A 19,873-nucleotide genomic window follows, 5' to 3' on the forward strand; every position below is an offset into this window, starting at 1 on the left:
CTGTGGGTCCAACTGACCTTTCTCATCTTGACACCTGCCCTGGGCTCTCAAGCTCAGTCCCTGGAGGGTCTTGCATCTATTGGTTTTTGTTCCAACCCAAGTAGCAAATTGAACAGTTAACCAAATTTTCTAAATCGGATTACAGCCGATTACCCAAGACATTCACTTCATTCAAGAAGGAGCTACCTATAAATCACCTCAGAGTGCAGTAATTATTAAGGAATCAGACCAGCTGTGAAGGTGGGTGGAGAAACACCCAGAAGACACCAGGCCCTCCGATATCCAGCTCTCCGCGACGCAACAGCCCAAACTGCACATATTGCTATGTATACCCAATGTTATTATATGGCTATGAAAGACTGAAACTGAGGGGAAAAAAAGCTTTCACATTTGTAAAAAATTCTATAAACCAGGGATCTTTAACCCTGGTCCTGGAGAGCCCCAATTCATCAGGTTTTGCAGGTCACTATTAAATCAACTCCTCCAACTTGCACTTTCCAGTCTTCAAGAACCAGAGTTCTCTTAATTGGACAGATTAGTCGATTCAACCCTTTACAGGCGTCACCAGTCTTTAGAAGCCGGAGGCCTGGAAGACGGTCTGGACTGGGGCTCTCCAGGTCCGGGGCTGCAGACTTACTCGTAAGCGAGCACGGTTGCGTGATTCGAAGAGCACCGCTGGCATTTCTTCGCCATGGCCGCATGGCAGTAGCACGAACAAGCGTAGAGACTTTCCAGAGAAATCAACCGTCCCTGTAAGAACTTGCTGTACTCGGATGATAAATCGGCTTCAAACTGCATCAGGTGAAATTCTGAAAAGAAAATGAAAAACTTTTTAAGCCAAACTCCTCCCCCCTCAGATTTCAGATTCGTTATAGACCACCTGAAAACTGAGGAAAGGCGTTATATTAGCCCTGTTAATCCACTAATTGGATCAACAAGGTAGTTCAGAGTTTGAGTGTAATGAAGAATTAAAACCAACTCTCCTCCAAGGTGGATGTTCAGAAACTGTGACTTACATATACCATTTTCTCGCTGTGCCAGAAGAGCTGTCTAATCCATGTCCTGGAGAGCCTTTATCTGTAGGTACAACTTAATGAGTTAAACCATTATTGGCTTAACTGGACCAATGCGACTTCTCCCAGCTTTCCAGAAGATGCCGAGATAAAGAAACTTAGAAAAAACAGAGACAGGCCAGTTCTCCATGAACGGAATTGGACAGTCCTGATCTGAACACGTCGGCACCATCTCAGGCACATCAAGCTGCGACTTACAAATGGGTTTATCGGCCTGGTACATGGCACCAAAGTTGAAGGGGTTAATATTATTAGAAATGGTACAATGAGGAGACGCACCAGCTTGTCTCAAGTCAGCGTCCACTTCCAGCAGGTCAAAATGAAACATCTCAAGGTATCCCAGCGCTTTCTTGTCTCTCCATGCCTTCCAGAAGGTGCTCCATTTGTGGGAATTGCAATGACAATTTCCAGGGGAAATCCAGACATGGCACTGCAAAAAAATAGATATGTAGTTTGCAAAGTGAGGTACAGTGTGGATACAGAAAAATTAAATATATAAACATTATAAAGAATTAGTATAAGACTAAAGCTGCGATGAAGACACTTCACCTTCTTTATTGATATTCCAAAAGGCTTACAGTAATACATTTTCCACTTGGAATTGAGGGGTGAAGAATGTGGTTTATTTTCTATGTGTGTGGCACAGTAATTTCTAAAGAAACACCAGGAACTATTACAGGTAGGAAGTTTGGGGAAAACAAATGTGCAGAACATAAGATCACTTTATTGGTCATATACAATTTCTTGTATCAGGAATTTGTCTTTTCGCATACCCCAGCTTGCTCTCCACGAGACACACAGACAGGGAGAGTGAAGCTTGGGGTCAGAGCACAGGGTCAGCCATTTATACAGCACCCGTGGAGGAGTTGGGGTTAAGAGCCTTGCTCAGAGGCCCAATGGAGTAGGATTCCTCTGCCGGCCGCGGGATACGAACTGGCAACCTTCCAGCCACAGGCGCAGATCCTTAGCATTGTTTACCATGCATCTTAATTTAAAGTAGTCTCACTCAGACCCCTCCCTCTGTTCTAGTAATTAGCATCATCTAGCATAATCCAGGGGGGTGGAGTGTGGGCACTGTGGCTAAGGATCTGCGCCTGTGGCTGGAAGGTTGCCGGTTCAAATCCCGCGGCTGCAGAGGAATCCTACTCCGCTGGGCCCCTGAGCAAGGCCCTTAAACCCAACTACTCCAGGGGCGCCGTATAAATGGCTGACCCTGCGGTCTGACCCCAAGCTTCTCTCCCCCCAATCTGTGTGTCTCATGGAGAGCAAGCTGGGGTATGTGAAAAGAAACTCCTACAGCAAGAAATTGTACATGGCCAATAAAGTGATCTTATCTCTAGGCATCTTCAGCACAGTGTTTCTACAGAAAAGATAACAGACATCTGTTGCAGTTTACAAAATTGTTTTTTTAAGATATATTTTTAGGCGCAAGTCATTTTCTTAATAAGAGGCATAGTAGCAAAATGTTGGGCGGCAACCCATAGAAAAGTCCATCCACGTACTAGTTCCCCACAGGCATTATTTTAGATTTCCTGTGTTGAAGGGGTGTTACCTTTTGATAGCCTAAAGGTTATGGCCTCCCCTTGACATGCCTAGTTTTATAGACAGCCTGAACTTACACAACATCTGGGATGTCTAATCCGTTTCTGAGCCATTACAGCAGATGGCCATCCCTTCAGACTCCTTAAAAGGAATCTGGTTGCATCTATACCATCTATTAAGACATCAGCTGACTTTTACAGCTTTATTAAGACATTTTAAAGCAGCAGTTGAGCTTAATCCACCATCGGAAGCAAACTACACATTTAGTCACAATAAACCTATCCTTACCTCTGATGCTAACTTATCACAGATGTAGCAATAACACTGTTCACAGAACTTATGATTGTCTTCAACAGGGGCATTCATCTCAGCTTCAGTTTTGCTACAAAAACAAAATACATTTCTCACATCTTAATGCGTGATGTCCATTTTCAAATACTCACAATTAGGTGGCCACAGGGACTTAATAAATTGATCTATTATTGACAGAATAGATGTGCGCAACAGCAAACCCACACACAAATAAATTACTAGTAATGTACTTAATGACCATAGGTGAATCTAGAGGCAGTGGCCTCTCTGAGGCTGCTATAATGGACTGGTAACGGGTTTCAATACAAGATTCCTTAAACCTGAAAGCTCACTGTACATACCTGAAAAGATAGGTTGTGCAGTCATACCGCGCATGGGGCAAGACCACAGCCCTTTGAGAAAATGTAATTAACAATTCATCGTCAATAACTTCGTTGGATTTTTCCTGTTCCAAAAACGAAGAATCTTGCAGAAAATGACAATGGAAAAAAAATGTCAGAGCTGGATGAACACACGGTACCCCAGAATTCATGTCAACATGTTTGGAACAGAAGAAAACTTTTTTTAAAAAGCTTCTCAAGATCACTGTTGCACAAACATAATATTCAGATGTAAATAGTGGCTTTGTAATTTTTTTCCAAATACAGTGTTTTATTGCATATGGATTACCAACAATATATGCTCTCCATTCGAACCTTACAATCCTTTGCCATATTAACAGAGTAACTATGGATACAAAAATAAAAAGCATATACAAAATCATTATTTTAAAAACAGAAGGGTGCACATTTAACATTGCTTTTAAACACACTGCTGTTATTAGAAACATTTTGGCAAACATGAATTATAGAGGGCCCAAGCCCTACATCATTCCAATAATCTTTATTTTATATAATTTTCTTTAAAAGTAAATTCTCCAAGCATTTTACAGTAAAAAAAACTTAACAAGGAGAAAAAGTAACAAATGTAGCACAATTAAAACATGGGTTTAAAATGTAGGCCAAGCTATGTAGAGCATGCGTATTTTTTTTAGTCGACACAAAAGCGGAGAGGAAGCCAGTGCAAGGACTCCAGTGCAGGAGTAATGTCATCCCTCGCACAAGACCTGGTCAGGATTCTGGCTCCAAAATTCTGGACAAACTGAGATTTGCAAGGATTTAGACACCCCAGCAAGCTGACAGCTGCAGTAATCAATTCCAGAAAAGACTCATGTGTTGACCAGCTTTTCGGCTACAGTCAGAGAACAAAGGACATAGTCTTCCGTTTCCGAAATGTAAGAATTATGTTTTTACAGTATTTTCCACATGTGGAGGCTGAAGAGTGTGAGACAGAGAATTCTAAACCAAAGAGAGCAGGTAGGTGATCAGAAAGGATTAGTTCAAGATCAGCCAGAACCAAAAGGGTCATTTGCAATGACTAAATCCAAGGTGTGACCTCTGTTGCAAGTTAACACTTTGTTAAGATTAAGCAAATTTAAGGCCATTTGCCCAGGTTTTTACCTCTTTTATCAGCGCAGTCTTCCAAAATCATCAAGGAAGAGTCCTCAAAGATTTCTGGAGTGTCATTTTCATCGTCACTAATAACAATGACGTCTTCTGCCTCCATGGGTTTGCTGTTTTGGTTTGGGTGCAGATTTACAGAATTGAGATAAATTACATAGAAAGCATTCATTGATTTGAGAAGCTTCAGCACAAGGCTCTTTTATGTTTCCGTTTTATGCTGATCAATAATACCCCCCCCCCCAGGACACACGCACACCTAAGCTGCCCTTTAACAGTCACAATTAAACAGCTCAGGTCTATGCTTACTATACACACGACCCCTTTCTTCACTAAATTATTCGCCATTTCCTTGCTTGTTTCCAGACTTTTTACTCGGGGCTTTAATTTTAAATCCAAGTCAATTTTAAGTAAATGCAGGATTCAATGACGGACACGCTCCTACCACAACAAAGAGATCGAGTGTGCATAAACATTTTAAGTCCAGTCCACAATAGGTTTTTGATCGGGTAGTCTCATCGTGACAACCAAGTTATTCATCCTAAATTTTAAATGCCTATCCTATTTCAGGCTATCGTGATGATTCTCGTCAGTGCCGAAAGTTAACTCGAGAAACAGCGCACCAATATCAATTCTGCTAGAAGACGTCAACACAGCCTCTGTAGATCATGGTTTTAAACACATTTGAAGTTAATTCACCGGCTGAAATTTCTGCAAACCTGTTTGACGATTTATCTCCAAGTTTTCCAAACTTATGTCCCTCTCCACTGCACTCCAGCCTGTCTTCAATTTTAGCGCGCTATGGCGGTCACACACTAATTTGTAGGCGGAAGTTGGAGTCACTAACTTCCTCAGGTGCTTGTCGGGGCTCCGAGTAGTAATTAAAGCGCCCAGTCGGCGTTTTTTCCTCTTTCTGTATTTCATTCACATCATGCCACTACTCACCAAATGAAATATCACGTTGGTATGAAATTAATTAGAAATATATAGGTACACTGCGGTGCAAAGCGTGCGCCAGAGATAGTCAGATTGTCCATAAAGTCGGCTTCGGATTTTACCCCCCATGATAAAAAGAAATCTTTATTAGGCTAATAACAGTATCACTGCAGGGGCTGTTCGTTTATGAACAGTGCATCTACTACAAATCATTTGGAGGATACCTCCTGTGAGTTTGCTGCAGTTTAAAGCACTTTTGTTCTCTATTATCTTGTCTCATATATGCAAATCGTAATGAAAAAAGATCAACTCTACCTTTAATAATGTTGAAAATCGCTTTTATATATTAAAACAGATTTATTTACAGGTATTTTATCAGATATTACCCATTATGGTTTTTTTTATGAGGAATACGTCCAACTTATTTTAAGGTGAAAAGCAACCTCTCTTAGTTTATATACTTATATTGAGGGAAAAAATGAAAACATAACCACGCTTACAATTTCAGTAATTTCTAGGGCGGGCAGAAGCTTGAATACTTCAACACAGTGCAGAGGGGTGCGGATATACTATCAAATATTTGATCATTTTAGGGTTTAAGTGAGCAGAGTTTAACCAGATGACAAATCACATTTCAACCCCTTTAACAATCTACGTTTCATCTGGCTGATGAGAAATAACCGTCACTGTCCCGCGAGATCATTCAGTCCATCTCGGCAAATCTCTAAATCACGACGTCAAAGTCCCGCGATATTTCATGTCAACGTTGGAAATTAGATTTTTTTGTTTCTAAATATTAATGAAGATTTGCAAGTACATCGTGGGATGTTTGTAAATCACACTGGAAATTTGAGCGTTTACCAGTTTGATATTTTATCAAAACCTCAATAAAATTAAAGTGGCTACCTAATACAGTACTTGTATCGAGACACTTAAGAACTAGAGATGTGAACGAAATTTAAGTACTGTACACTGTATAAAAAGTATAAAAATAACGAAATAAAACTAAGATAAAGCTATGTGGTTAATGCTATGACTTTAAGAACGTGGTGAATTCTGTCATGTTTCTTCTGTTCACAAACATCATGAGTGCAATCGACAAAAAAGTAAATTCTATTATCCCAACAAAAACCTCTACCAGTTATGAAAAAAAGTAACAAATGAAAAAAAAACCCACAATAAAGGTTTAGCTATTACTTGATGTCTTAATGGTGTGCATTTTTAGCTATTTGGTTTAACCTTTAGCACTTCTCAAAACAAATTCGCAGACAGTATACTGGTAAAATACCACAAGTAAAAACGTATACAATATGAACTGCACTTGTATCAGAAAGCTTTAAACACTTTAAGGTAAAAAAATTACATTTGAAACAAAGTACTCATAGTACAAGAAAACTCAATGTACTATTTTATTAAAGCTTTAAAGAACCATTGAAAGACTTTAAAGTGTATATCTTTATGGTCCTGTTTCATATATCTATATAAATGAAGACAAAGGAAGTGCTCTTTATTTATTAACTGTTTTCACCCACAGAAGGAACCAAATTAAAACAGAATAACAACACACTATTAAGAGAAAAAAAATTACCTGAATGTTTTGGAAAAAGTCAGTAGCTTTAGTTTTTGCAGTGTTGCAGCCACGCATAGGAAATTAGGTATCAGAAGTAAAATAATGTTCACTTCAGGTACACTTAATCAGGCAATTCAGAAACTACATTTTCACAACTTTAAGGAATGCACAAAAAAGCACATTTTTAGATGTCTGTAAATGTACAGAGGAAAAATGCAAGAAAAAGATGAGACATACAGTAATGAGTCAATGTGTGCATTTCAATATTTCAAAATTAAGGGTTAAAATGAAGGGTTTCTCCCATCTGTTGTTGAGAAGTGCACATGGAGTCTTGGGCAAGTCTTGGGCTGGGATTACAGATGTTCACTGCTCAGTGGACGCCCTGGGAAAGACCAGCTCTTGATTGCAGGATTCATACACGCACTGCTCCGATACTTCACAGCTCGGGCAGCCCTGGCATAGGGAATCTTCCAGCAAAAGCTTCCACCCCGTCTCGGATTTCTTTAATTCTCATTTGGACTTTCTCGTCTTGCGCTATCTTGTCCTTAAACTCCTTAAGAGTGGCCTTGGGGTTCATATCCCTCTGAATTTCAACTGTCAGGGAGATTCCTGAAAGTACATGAACACTCAGTGTACACAACTGTTTTCAGTACAATGGCAATTAACAGGGACAAACGCGTTAACTCCATAAGGTGCACGAGAGGGACGCATTTCAAATTGCATTCCATCTCAATCCACAGCTAGGAATATTTCAGATTTAAAAATATCAATTTTGCATACTCCCAGTCAAAGGGAGACAACCTCTTCGTCAGATTTGTATACCTTCAAGCAGAGAGTTCAGAGTTCAGTTTATTTGTCAAATGCAAACATCCACCAAAATGCTTAACGCATATGAGCACTTAGCTCATTCTTCTATGGTAATGCACTCACCTCTGTGGATAAACTCTGCCACTTTCCGGAAATCGTCTTCCAGGAGTCCTCTGGATGTGAGAGCTGGGGTCCCTAGTCTCACCCCACTTGGGCGTAAGGCACTTTTGTCCCCTGGAGAAACAGGTAAGATTCCCGTTACAAATGGTTTTCTTATTTCAGTCTTTCATTTAAAAAAAATTCAGGGCAGCTTGGCGGCACACTGGCAAATTTCGCTGCCTTGCTGTGCTGGAGCCCTGGGTTCAATTCCAGACCTGGGGTTCTATCTGTGTGGAGTTTGGATGTATTCCCTGTGTTTGTGTGGATTTCCTTCAGGTGCTCTGGTTTCCTCCCACAGCCCAAAGACATGCTGGGAGATTAATTGGCTTTTGGGAAAACTGGCCCTTGTGAGAGTGTGTGTGCTTCTGTGTGTGCCCTGCGATGGACTGGCATCCCCTCCAGGGTGTATCTTGCCTTGTACACACTGCTTGCCCAGATGGGCTACAGGTCCCCCTGTGACCCTGAATTGGCTGAAGCAGTTAGAAATTGGTTGAAGGAAATAACTCAAGTAGTTCTTGATTTCGAGGACACCTTCTGTGTGGGGTTTTGGAAGTTGTTGCCATGTCTCTGGGTGCACTGGGTTTCCCCCACAGTGTAGGTATGCTGTCCAGGTTCACCGGGGTCGCTTAACTGGAATCTTATACGCATGTGTGAACTAGTGTCAGCCAGAAGCTAGATCACCCCACAACTCCCAACTGGCAGCACACTGAAGGCTCGGCAGGTGTGAGCTCAGTTAGCACCTGGATGGCAGACCTCCTGGGAAAAACGAAGGTTGCTGCTGGAAGAGGTGTTAGTGGGGCCAGTACGGGGCGCTCACCCTGCAGTCTGTGTGGGTCCTAATGCCCCAGTATAGTGACGGGCATATTATACTGTAAAAAGGTGCCGTCCTTCGGATGAGACGTAAAACCAAGGTCCTTACTCTCTGTGGTCATTAAAAATCTCAGGGCGTTTCTCGAAAAGAGTAGGAGTATTTGGTCATCCTAGCCAAATTTCCCATTGGCTTTTACTAATCGTGGCCTCCTAATAATCCCCGTCTCTGAACTGGCTTCATCACACTGTTCTCCTCCGCACTGGTACTGGTGCATCATCCAGGTGGGGCTGCACACTGGTGGTGGTGGAGGGGATCCCCATTACCTGTAAAGCGCTTTGAGTGGAGTGTCCAGAAAAGTGCTATATAAGTGTAAGGAATACTTAAGATTGTTATTATCGTATGTGTGTTCCCATCCAGGGTGAATCCTTGTGCATGCCAGATCAAGCTCCAGCTCGCAGTGGCCATCTAAGGCCAGGGCAGTTGCTAAAACTGAAGGCAGACAAGCCCTTTTCCTCCAGTTTCGAATAACCAGATGGGATGCTCCTGGCTAGCTCACGCTTTCTCACCTGGGCAGGTGTTTTTATTGCAGGCGATGGAACAGGCTTCCAGCACCTTCTCTGCCCTCCCCCCATCAGTCCCATTAGCTCGCAGGTCCACCAGGATGAGGTGATTATCAGAGCCACCTGAAAAAAAAAGAATTGGAAAAATAAACCACGTTGAGAAGTAAAAATTAAACCCTTCCAGATGTTCGTCTTAACCTAGGTTCCTCTGAATAGTTCTGAACACTTCGACGCGTCTCCCAGTCCTTCGTTAGTGGCCTACCTCATGTCTCTGGATGACAAATCATTGTGTGAAAACGCAAAATTACTTTCCTCTCGAGAAAAAAAAAGATTTCTAGCTAACACAGCTCTTGCATATACCATTCTTTTCATGGCCAGTATATATATTGTAATATAATTACAAACAGCTACAAGGGGTCAGAAGAGCCGTTTCAAAAAATCTAACATTGAAATTTGAGGACACCTTAAAAACGTAGCTTGAACATCAAGGTGGAGAAGCTCTGAAACCTCTAGGCATCGTGGTAAGGAATTCTAAGAAGAAAATATTCAAATGAAATATCACACTATGGCTGTGGTGTTGCGTGTGAGTGAAGGGTCTCAGCTTCTGAAGAACAGGTTTCGGCTGGGTAGAAACATCTGAGGGATGTGTTGAAATACACACCTGTCACAATTTTATAGCCCAGGTCGGTGAGAGTCGCTGCCATTGCTCTGCAGTTTGCCACCACCTGCACCTGATAGGCCCGGAACTCAGGGGTCAGCGCTTGTTTCAGAGCCACCGCAACCCCTGGCATCACACGACAGGCACGTTAGAAACACTTGCATAAAAAGCTTTCATTTTCTTCAGAAAGGAAAAAAAAACAAAGAAGAAAGCATTCATGAATCGTTCAGAACTCCGAAGAGAACGGTCATCGCGGTCTCTTGCGTGACCTAGTCTGCAGTCACCCTGGGTTTCGACGGGGTGAGGGAGTTAGGTACCTGCAATGGCGTGGTTGTGTGGTCCTCCCTGCAGGCCTGGGAACACAGCCTGATTGATCAGACTTTCTAAGTTGTAGAGGCTCTCTTTCCCAGTCTTTGGGTCAACGCTGCGGACCCCTGCAAAATACACAAGCATTTTTATCTCACTTCCACTATCATTTCATTGCAGAGTGTATATCGCATATAGGCAGTAGTGTGTATAGGCATAGGAAATTTGAACAGGACGCCAGGGTTACACCCCTACTCTTTTCGAGAAATGCCCTGGAATTTTTAATGACCATAGAGAGTCAGGACCTCGGTTTTACGTCTAATCCGAAAGACAGCGCTTGTTTACAGTATAGTGTCCCCATCACTATACTGGGGCATTAGGACCCACATAGACTGCAGGGTGAGCGCCCCCTGCTGGCCTCACTAACACCTCTTCCAGCAGCAACCTTAGTTTTTCCCAGGAGGTCTCCCATCCAGGTACTGACCAGGCTCACACCTGCTGAACTTCAGTGGGCTGCCAATTGTAAGTTGCAGGGTGACATGGCTGCTGGCTGACGGTAATGTAGAGTATCGTGGAGAAACTTTTCAAAAACCAACGCATCAATGATTTAATAATAATAATAATAATAATAATAATAATAATAATAATAATAATAATTGCTTACACTTATATAGCGCTTTTTCTGGACACTCCACTCAAAGCGCTTTACAGGTAATGGGGACTCCCCTCCACCACCACCAATGTGCAGCCCCCACCTGGATGATGCGACGGCAGCCATAGTGCGCCAGAACGCTCACCACACATCAGCTATCAGTGGGGAGGAGAGCAGAGTAATGAAGCCAATTCACAGAGGGGGATTGTTAGGAGGCCATGATTGATAACAGCCGATGGGGAAATTTGGCCAGGATGCCGGGGTTACACCCCTACTCTTTTCGAGAAACACCCTGGGATTTTTAATGACCACAGAGAGTCAGGACCTCGGTTTTACGTCTCATCCGAAGGACGTCGCCTGTTTTTTTACAGTATAGTGTCCCCGTCACTACACTGGGGCATTAGGACCCACATGAGCCGCAGGGTGAGCGCCCCCTGCTGGCCCCACTAATGCCTCTTCCAGCAGCAACCTTAGTTTTTCCCAGGAGGTCTCCCATCCAGGTACTGACCAGGCTCACACCTGCTTAGCTTCAGTGGGTTGCCAGTTGTGAGTTGCAGGGTGATATGATTTCTCCAACTGTCAGCTCCCACGCATCCATAACTGGCGTGGAACACAACACACAGTTTGGAAACGCAGCTGAAGCTGGAACAAGTTGGTCTGAGAGAGGCGCCAGTGGTTCCAGCAGGGACACATCTCAGAGAGGAACAAGAGGCTGGTGTACATCGCAGGACACGAGACAAGAGCATTAGACCTATCTGGAGAACGCTCATGAGGAATTGCTCATGAGGTGTATTTAAGACCTGCTGAGAAGAGAAAGGGGCAGGCAGCTCACAGTCCCAACCAGGGATGATCCTCAGAGTTAGCGTTTCACAATTAAAGGCTCTGAGATAGGTGGAGAATGCAAGGCGCTTCTATACACGAAAGGTTGTGGAAGTTTAAAACAATCTATCCACCTGGATTGTTGAGCTGATACCCTGCAGATTAGATCCTTCGAAACCGGAGCTGAGAGACTAGAGTATGGTAGATTAAGAATAGACTCACCGAGAACAAACACCCAGGTGTTATTATGTCTGTGCGGGCGCCGGTGACTGGACCCGGTTACACGCGTGGGACAGCACACCCCCCAGCGCTGTTACAACACGCACAGGCAGACTTTAACAGCGTGCAGCCTATCAATTCATTACTTATGTCTTTATTAGTTCCAATTCTCTAAAATACTTCCCTCGCCCTTCACGCAGGGTTCTGTCATTAGCTGGGCTGCTCTGTGTTTCCTACCTCGAAGTTTCTTCACGCCAGTTTTCTGTTTTCTCTACATTTCTGCGCTTGCTTACCTATCGCGGCGCTTTCTCTGTTCCTTGTCACTACCGCTCTGCAGGCCCGAGTGTTGGGCTTATTTTTTCTTTCTTTCTTTTCTGGTTCCCCTTTTCTTTAATTGTGGCGTTTCCCATCTCACCACTGCCTGAGACGTGCTTGTGAGCTCTCAGCCACGGCTATTTTTTCACCTCAGCATGTCATTACAGGTGTAGGACGGTCTGGGCACAATATATTCCAGGGGATACTGAGCCCTAAAGATCTAATTCTTGCAGGCAGAGAACCATGAGTGACAGTTCCCTTCAGGGTAACAAAAGTAAGCTCATCTACTTACAATCTTTTTCACATTCTTCACCATTTTAATTAATAATAACAATTCCTTACATTTATACAGTGCTTTACTGGGCACTCTACTCATAGGGCTTTACAGGTAATAGGAAATCCGCTCCACCACCACCACCAGTACACAGCCCCACCTGGATGATGCACCGGTGCGCTCACCACACCCCAGCTATCAATGAGGAGGAGAACAGAGTGAGGAAGACAGTTCAGAGATGGGGATTATTAGGAGGCCAAGATTGGTAAAGGCCAGTGGGAAGTTGGCCAGGACACTGAGGTAACACCCCTACTCTTTTCGAGAAACGCCCTGGGATTTTTAATGACCACAGAGAGTCAAGACCTCGGTTTTACGTCTCATCCAAAGGACGGCACCTTTTTACAGTACAGTGTCCCCATCACTATAATGGGGCATTAGGACCCACACAAACTGCAAGGTGAGTGCCCCCTACTGGCCCCGCTAACACCTCTTCCAGCAGCAACCTTAGCTTTCTCCAAGGAGGACACCCATCCAGGTACCTGCTGAGCTTCATGGCGATATAGCTGCTGGCCAGATACTTCAAAACCCAAAAATATGTTTAAGGAATGAATCCTAGGAAGTCCCTCTAAAGAAGCCGGTTCTCCACCACAACAGCTGACACAGCCATAGCAGGGTCTTCGGATCTCGCCAGGCGAGCAAAACCAGACAGACCCAAAGCGTGCCGTTTGGAAAAAGGACAAACGCACTCACCTTTCCTGTAGAAAATAAGCCCGGCCCTGCAGCCCCGGAGGGTCTTGTGAGTCGTGGTCGAGACCACATCGCAGTGCTCAAAGGGCGAGGGCACGACCCCAGCCGCCACCAGGCCGCTGATGTGCGCCATGTCAGCCAACAGATAAGCTCCGTTCTCATCAGCTATCTGCCTCATCCGGGCATAGTCCAGGTTGCGAGAGTAGCAGCTGACACCTGGAAAGCAGCCCAGGAGAAGAGCAATCTGTACCTCATTCTCAAGATTCTAGGTGGGCATCACAAGATAAAAGTAAAACATTTACAGGGAGCAGATCTGAACTCAATCAACAGCTTGCTATCTTATCACGCTAACAGCACCAGTCCAATCACATTAAGACTTTAAATGCACACATTTACAGTACATCTATGTACTGTAGATAGTCTTCAACTGATAGTTTTGTCTGATTTTGTTATGATCAATTAACATATTTTGTAAATATATATAGTTAGCACCCTATAAAAAACTTATTTTACAGACTTTTCAACACAATTTTGAATTCTGCAACGTAAAATCTTTATTTTTACAATAGGGCTGATGTTACCAAACTCTTCAAGTGCTCTCTCCCCAGGAGTTGCAAAAAACATTTCCAAATAGAACCACCTACAAAAACCTGAATTCCGCAGGGCATCAGTAATTGTGCACAGTAACACAGGTACATTATCACAGTCCAACCTACACTTTTTTCATGGGGACATTGAGGTGCACAGAAAGTTCTCAAAGTTCAAGCAAAACGGATTTCAAGCAAGACATTTTGGGAGCATTTCTGAGATACACCAACACAAAACATTCACCTGCCTGCCCTTTAGTGCAGGCACAAAGAACTGAGTTGGTGAACAATGAACTTTGCCCCCTTCCTCACTATTGTAAGCAGATTAGTTACTGTACACTTAGGCACCTGCAATGATGAGTTTGGGATGGAAGAGGCGTGCATTCTCTGCAAGTCGATCATAGTCTATGTAACCGGTATCTGGGTTGACCTGAAAGCAAAGAAATGTGTTAATTCAGCTAGGCTGTTTAATTTTACTGACTAAAGACAAAATGACTTTGAAAATATAATACAGTTGAACAAAATTATTGGTACTGTAAATGTAAGTGGAACTAGTTAATCATATACATATTCATATATCATAATCATATAGCTATACACAAAATAACCCTCTTCAGCACTTTCCCTAAAGGACAAAGCAAATACCTCTGATGTTAACGCAAATAATAAACCTCCAATGACTATAAAAGAATAAATCTACATTGCTTCAATACTGCTCTGAGTAGCAAGGTAATATTTAACAAACGATGTAATTGGAAGCAGTTCACTTTAAGAGGCATGACTGTTTTCCAAACACAAAATGCCTTAAAAGTTACATGTGAGGGGTTTCAGTGTAGCTCAAGTAAAGCAGCTACTCAGAAGCACCTGGGTTCAAGACTGTGTCGTAGTCCATGCTGGCTGGGGGATTCCCTAAGCAGTGGTGGACAACTGAGCATTGCATCGTCCACTGGCCTGGGTGCCTGCAGGCAAGTAGTGTTTCTGGTGAGGGATGCACATCTCCTCCATTTGCTGCACATCTTCCTACATGGGGCTGCATTGCCTGCATCTCTGATGGCAATTCCAAAAAGGGTGGATATGTAATAATGTCCCATTAAATATACTGTAGTTCATGGAGGGAAAGCAGTCCTTTGCCGACAGCAGCAATGAATGCTGGTGTCTGAGAAGCTGCTGGGAGCCGAGAGAGCCCTGCTTGACTAACCCCACCCACCCACCAGCAGCACTCAGACACTTGTGAGCATACTGCATGGAGAACCAGCTACTGATATGACAAAGACTCGAACCTGCAGCACCTTCATCAGGGGAATCAATCTGGACTACCCTGCTGAGTGCTGGTTGAGCCACTCGGAAACAACCAACGTTTTTGCAGCAGAGGCAGAGACGTTTTTTTGTACACAGCTCAACTCATCAACAGGGTTAATCATAAGGGGTCGACAGGTAAAGGTAAAGGCTTGAAGCATCGGAAAGTAGACATAGGTGAGGTGGCACCAAGCTATACATGCTGACTCATGGGATTCTGCTTCATTGCCTTGGTACAGCCTGGACAATCATGTAACTGTGCACTGGTCTCTGAGCCCTAGGTGCCACACATCATTTCAGCTCATGTAGCAAATTATTCTGCTGGGATCAAGTCCAGGGTCATCCACAACACAACTGTCCCCATCTTTATCTCACGAGACAGCTGTTGTTACATGACCAGCATAAGAATATGCGCTGCCTAGCTGGAATGAGATCATATCAGGATGAGCTCGATTAATATAGTGTTGTACAGTCAGACAGTTATTTCGTTAGTCACCATATCATCATACATCTAGCAATTAGCGCATTGTTCTACACATCAGTCAGGGTGGTCTACACAAAGCCTCAATTCATTACTAAAAAGGAGCTGGCTCCACTGCTGGCATTTTTACTGTAGGCAAATCGGCATTAGCATGCAATGCTACAGTAACACGCAAAGCTGTTATGTTAAGCATTTAAACACACAAGAATGAGCAATGGTAGAATACAAAAGTTTCCCCCCCACCAAACACATTATGCAGCAAAGTTGCCACAAAGCTCAGCAATTTCAATGTAAGCCTGTTGATACAGCTCCTCTACCTTGTATGGCATCGACTCAAAGAAAATGGAGGTGGCCGAGATTTTCTTCTTATCAGTCATGAATCCGTGAGTCAGATGACCGCCGTCTGGTAGGTCCAATCCCATGATCCTCCCGTGGGGCTCCACCAGGGCGGTGTACACAGCGAAGTTAGCAGGTGACCCTGTCAAAACAAACCCCAACAAGAAAGCACTCATTCATAGGCTAATTTCATTACCCTATTCCTTTACACGCCTTTAAGAAATCCTGAGAGCAGGCTGTCACACTTTCTGTATAAAAATGAGTGTATTCTATGAAAAGAGACGACTTAACATTTTATACTGGTCAGCGCACAGACATCCTGCAGTAAATCAAAGATTCGCAAGACCCCAGTTCTTTATAACCACCCAAACATTTGCCTTTTATTTAAGTGAGCAAAAGAGAATTGGTTTTATCAAAACGGCACTGGCACATCAGTGAAAAGATAAACAGAAATATGCTTCCAGCAGGCTTTATCAAAACTAGTTTCGCAACACTAGCCAAAGCAGAGTTTTGGAAAGACAAATAATGGGAGAAAATTTCAAAGGCACCTATTGGTGCATTTTGTCGATGGAATAATCCACCCGAGTTAATGTTTCCATTTGAAAGGACTGGTAGCCGGCACTGGGAATAGTCTCCAGCAGGAAGTGCGGGCAGTTTCGGAGCAGCGGGGATTGTGCTGTGCTACACACCTGAGTATGGCTGGACATTGACCCCCCATTTCTCAGCGTCCAGGCTGTACACCTCCAGGGCTCGCTTCTGACACAGCCTCTCCAGCTCATCCACGAACTCCGTGCCTCCGTAATACCTGGAGACAAGCCACAACCGTCCCATGATGCATCTGAGAATCTGCGAATGGCAACTAGCACGAGACAAGGGCCTCCACAACGAAACTCCCTTGTCCATATCTTAGTGCAGGCAACGGAAGAGGCACCTTCCCATTAGGAACGAATTTTAAAATCTCCTGATCCTGTCACATTTACTCACTGAGACATTTAAATGCATTTTTTTTCTTTCTTTCACTCAGAAACACAAGCCCAATCAAATTTTGGCGCATTTTCCCCAAAACTGAATTTCCGACTCCTTAAACACATCTGGAATTTGTCGCCACTACTGTCTCAAGACTTCAGCTTTATCACCCTGCTGCTCACCACTGGCAGCCCACTGAAGCTCAGCAGGTGTGAGCCTGGTCAGTACCTGGATGGGAAACCTCCTGGGAAAAACTAAGGCTGCTGCTGGAAGAGGTGTTAGTGGGACCAGCAGGGGGCACTCACCCTGTGGTCTGTCTGGGTCCTAATGCACCAGTATAGTGATGGGGACTGTAAAAAGGTGCCGTCCTTCAGATGAGATGTAAAACTGAGGTCTTGACTGCCTGTGACCTTTAAAAATCCCAAGGGCATTTCTCCAAGACGGTAGGGGTGTTACCCTGGCGTCCTGGCCTAATTTCCTCCTGGCCTTTACCCAATCATGGCCTCCTAATCATCCTGGTGGGGCTGCAAATTGGTGGTGGTGGAGGGTATCCCCATTACCTGTAAAGTGCTTTGAGTGGAGTGTCCAGAAAAGCGCTATAGAAGTGTAAGGGATTATTATTATGCAGTCTTTCTAGGAAGGCTTCCAGAAACATATAGAAAAGTCTTGAACAACCTCAATTAATGTGCATGTGCGAGCTTCTCGCGCTGTGACAGACCTTTGCCCGGGATATCCTTCAGAGTACTTGTTGTTCATGCAGGACCCTAGAGCCTCTAGCACTGCCCTGCTGGTGAAGTTCTCAGAGGCGATGAGCTCTAAGCCGTAGATCTGCCTTTTCTTTTCATTCTTGATAATTTCAAACACCTGCCGGAGATTGAGAGGAAGAGCAGCCTTATCCCCTGCTTCTCGGTACTTAATCACAACAAAAAAACGCCACAGCCGACACCAAAGCACAACAAACCAAACCATCAATTTAAATCAGCCTTGAAGGGGAGGTGGTCTGATGAAATAGGTGCAGTGTTTTGAATACAAATGCCAAGGTTCAGACAGGGCCAGTAATGTCGCCACATTGAAAACTCTTGTTTCACCTCAGCCTTGTCCTAGGTTGGCCTCCTTCTTGCTCAATCTACAGTGAGGTAGCCAAGAGGTACAAAAAAAAAAAGTTTTGGCCATACCACAATTAACGTCACCTAGGTTCTACAATATTCAGCCGGTTCTGGTCAAGTGGAGTTGGCAAAGAAACCGTCTTTCGGCTCACCTCCGGGTCATTGGAGCTGAGGGGCTCGCGCATTATCCTGTTGTGGGAATCCCAGGTGTCTTTGCTCTGGTCTCCATGGTTCCCATTATTGTGAGCCATGTCTGCCCTCCGGTTTTCTTACAGCTTCTGAAAGATGTGGCGGGTTGGATATTCTCCTCTGGGGGGAAGGGGGGGAGTAAAGAAAACAAGGCTACTCAAGGGGTAAAAACAGTTTCCCCAAAACTAATTGTAACTACACTACTGTAAAATAGCATTGTTGATAAAAACAAAGTTCAATTTCCTGTTTTAAAACGTTTCTGCAACAATAATCTTGTCCAGCGACTTAGGATGTACTGAAAGGGCAAAACTAAGGGAAAGTCTAATTTGCTACAAAATACTACATAATTTTAGTCAACGCCTTTAATACAAACCCCACCACAAAGTTCTCTGCTTTTGCTGAAGTAATAATGGTGAATTCAATTAAATAATTACATTAGAAATAAACGCCTTTCGTGCTCATACTAAACAGCTACTTTTAATCTTCATTCCATGGTAGCGAAAAATACAGCCTTTATTTAATCGGACCCAGAGAATTTCGACACTTAAAAAACAGCTGTTGGCAGTATGTCAGCACAATCAGGCGAGAGCCTGCTGATGTCTGCTGGTCACCGGTCGAACTCTGACCTCGTCTGCTCTTCATATTGAAAAACAATACTCCGGGTCTGAGCATTTTGTTCTGATTGGAACATTAATTATTAGCTCAAAAGCCTAGCGCTTTACACTGAGGTGTTGCACAGTTGAGAATTAATCCAGGCTTACGATATAACCCTCTTCGCAAAGTGTAAAACTTTTCCCCCCCCTCAAGAACAAACAACGCTACCTAAAACGTGCCGAACGAAAGCTATGTAATCATTAAAAAAAGCTTATTAGAATATGTAATTCTGTTGAACTATATGATTATCATGTTCACAAACATGAACTGCATACTGTACAGCATTTCTGTTTGTCTTGTAATACTTCACTCTATCGGACCCTAGAAATTCCGAGTTGCACAACTCTACAAAAACAAAAAGTTAATATAGTACAGCAGGATATCAAGTTATATAACTGCAGATAATGCGAAATGCATGCTAGGCTAACCAGTTCAGTCAGTACATATCACCATGCAGACATTTCAGACCCATGAGAAACATGGTGGTAGGTGCTACACACTGTGCGCGCTTTGTATTTTCCCAGTTTTGCAAATTAATATCGTGCAATAGTCGCTGCAAACAATTACCGAATTTCTAAAACATTTTACAAATACAGTTATCTATATGCAACATAAACGTGACTACGTTAATACAGTAGTGTTAACTTTCATATCTCACAAAGCGCGACAAACGCCAGACAATATCAGATTTGTGAACCATCTGTCTGAACGGCAGAGGTGGCTGCAAAATAAAACCAGTTTTTAATAAAACGCCTACTTTTATTCGCACACGTCTTAAAAATCAGGCGCTACTGTGCCTTGAAAATGACTGCTGGGACAGAAAACTCAAAACGTCCACTCACCCTCTTTGAAGGTTGAACAACTACTTTTGAGTGACAAGCCTTCCTGCCCGGAACACGCCCAAAAACAGCTCCCCGCCGAGCCAGTCCGAGGCGAGAAACATGAAATCCGCGAAAGCAGCAGCCAATTAAATAGACGCATTTTTCGCGCAGGCCTAGG

General features: G+C 43.5%; 2 protein-coding genes across 6 annotated transcripts in view; both read right to left on the reverse strand.

Moving 5' to 3' along the window:
- Window positions 1-5,274, reverse strand: part of LOC148645036 (uncharacterized) — a 20,924-nt gene extending 15,650 nt beyond the window's left edge. For 2 of the 4 annotated variants that reach the window (XM_088613378.1, XM_088613375.1), the window contains exons 1-6: window positions 5,146-5,274; window positions 4,427-4,539; window positions 3,269-3,392; window positions 2,904-2,997; window positions 1,353-1,503; window positions 638-809 (exon numbers count right to left, since the gene is read on the reverse strand). In XM_088613378.1, the coding sequence (XP_088469504.1) occupies window positions 638-809; window positions 1,353-1,503; window positions 2,904-2,997; window positions 3,269-3,392; window positions 4,427-4,532 (647 nt within the window). In that variant the 5' untranslated portion in view covers window positions 4,533-4,539; window positions 5,146-5,274. The other 2 variants (XM_088613376.1, XM_088613377.1) reach the window with 2 other exon arrangements.
- Window positions 5,275-6,758: 1,484 nt separating this feature from the next.
- On the reverse strand, window positions 6,759-19,840 carry shmt1 (serine hydroxymethyltransferase 1 (soluble)). Of its 2 annotated transcripts, none has more exons than XM_088613379.1 (12): window positions 19,717-19,840; window positions 18,184-18,340; window positions 17,644-17,789; window positions 16,649-16,764; window positions 15,941-16,101; window positions 14,195-14,276; window positions 13,263-13,475; window positions 10,245-10,361; window positions 9,931-10,053; window positions 9,276-9,392; window positions 7,863-7,973; window positions 6,759-7,541 (listed from the first exon to the last, which is right to left on the reverse strand). In XM_088613379.1, exons 2-12 carry the CDS (start codon window positions 18,280-18,282, stop codon window positions 7,369-7,371), a joined length of 1,458 nt encoding a protein of 485 aa, XP_088469505.1. In that variant the 5' UTR covers window positions 18,283-18,340; window positions 19,717-19,840; the 3' UTR covers window positions 6,759-7,368. The 2 variants fall into 2 exon arrangements, with proteins under 2 accessions (XP_088469505.1, XP_088469506.1); XM_088613380.1 differs by having other exon boundaries at window positions 19,632-19,718.
- Window positions 19,841-19,873: the final 33 nt, after the last annotated feature.

This window comes from Lepisosteus platostomus, chromosome 19 (genome assembly GCF_059453375.1).
Source record: "Lepisosteus platostomus isolate fLepPlt1 chromosome 19, fLepPlt1.hap1, whole genome shotgun sequence".
NCBI lineage: Eukaryota > Metazoa > Chordata > Actinopteri > Semionotiformes > Lepisosteidae > Lepisosteus > Lepisosteus platostomus.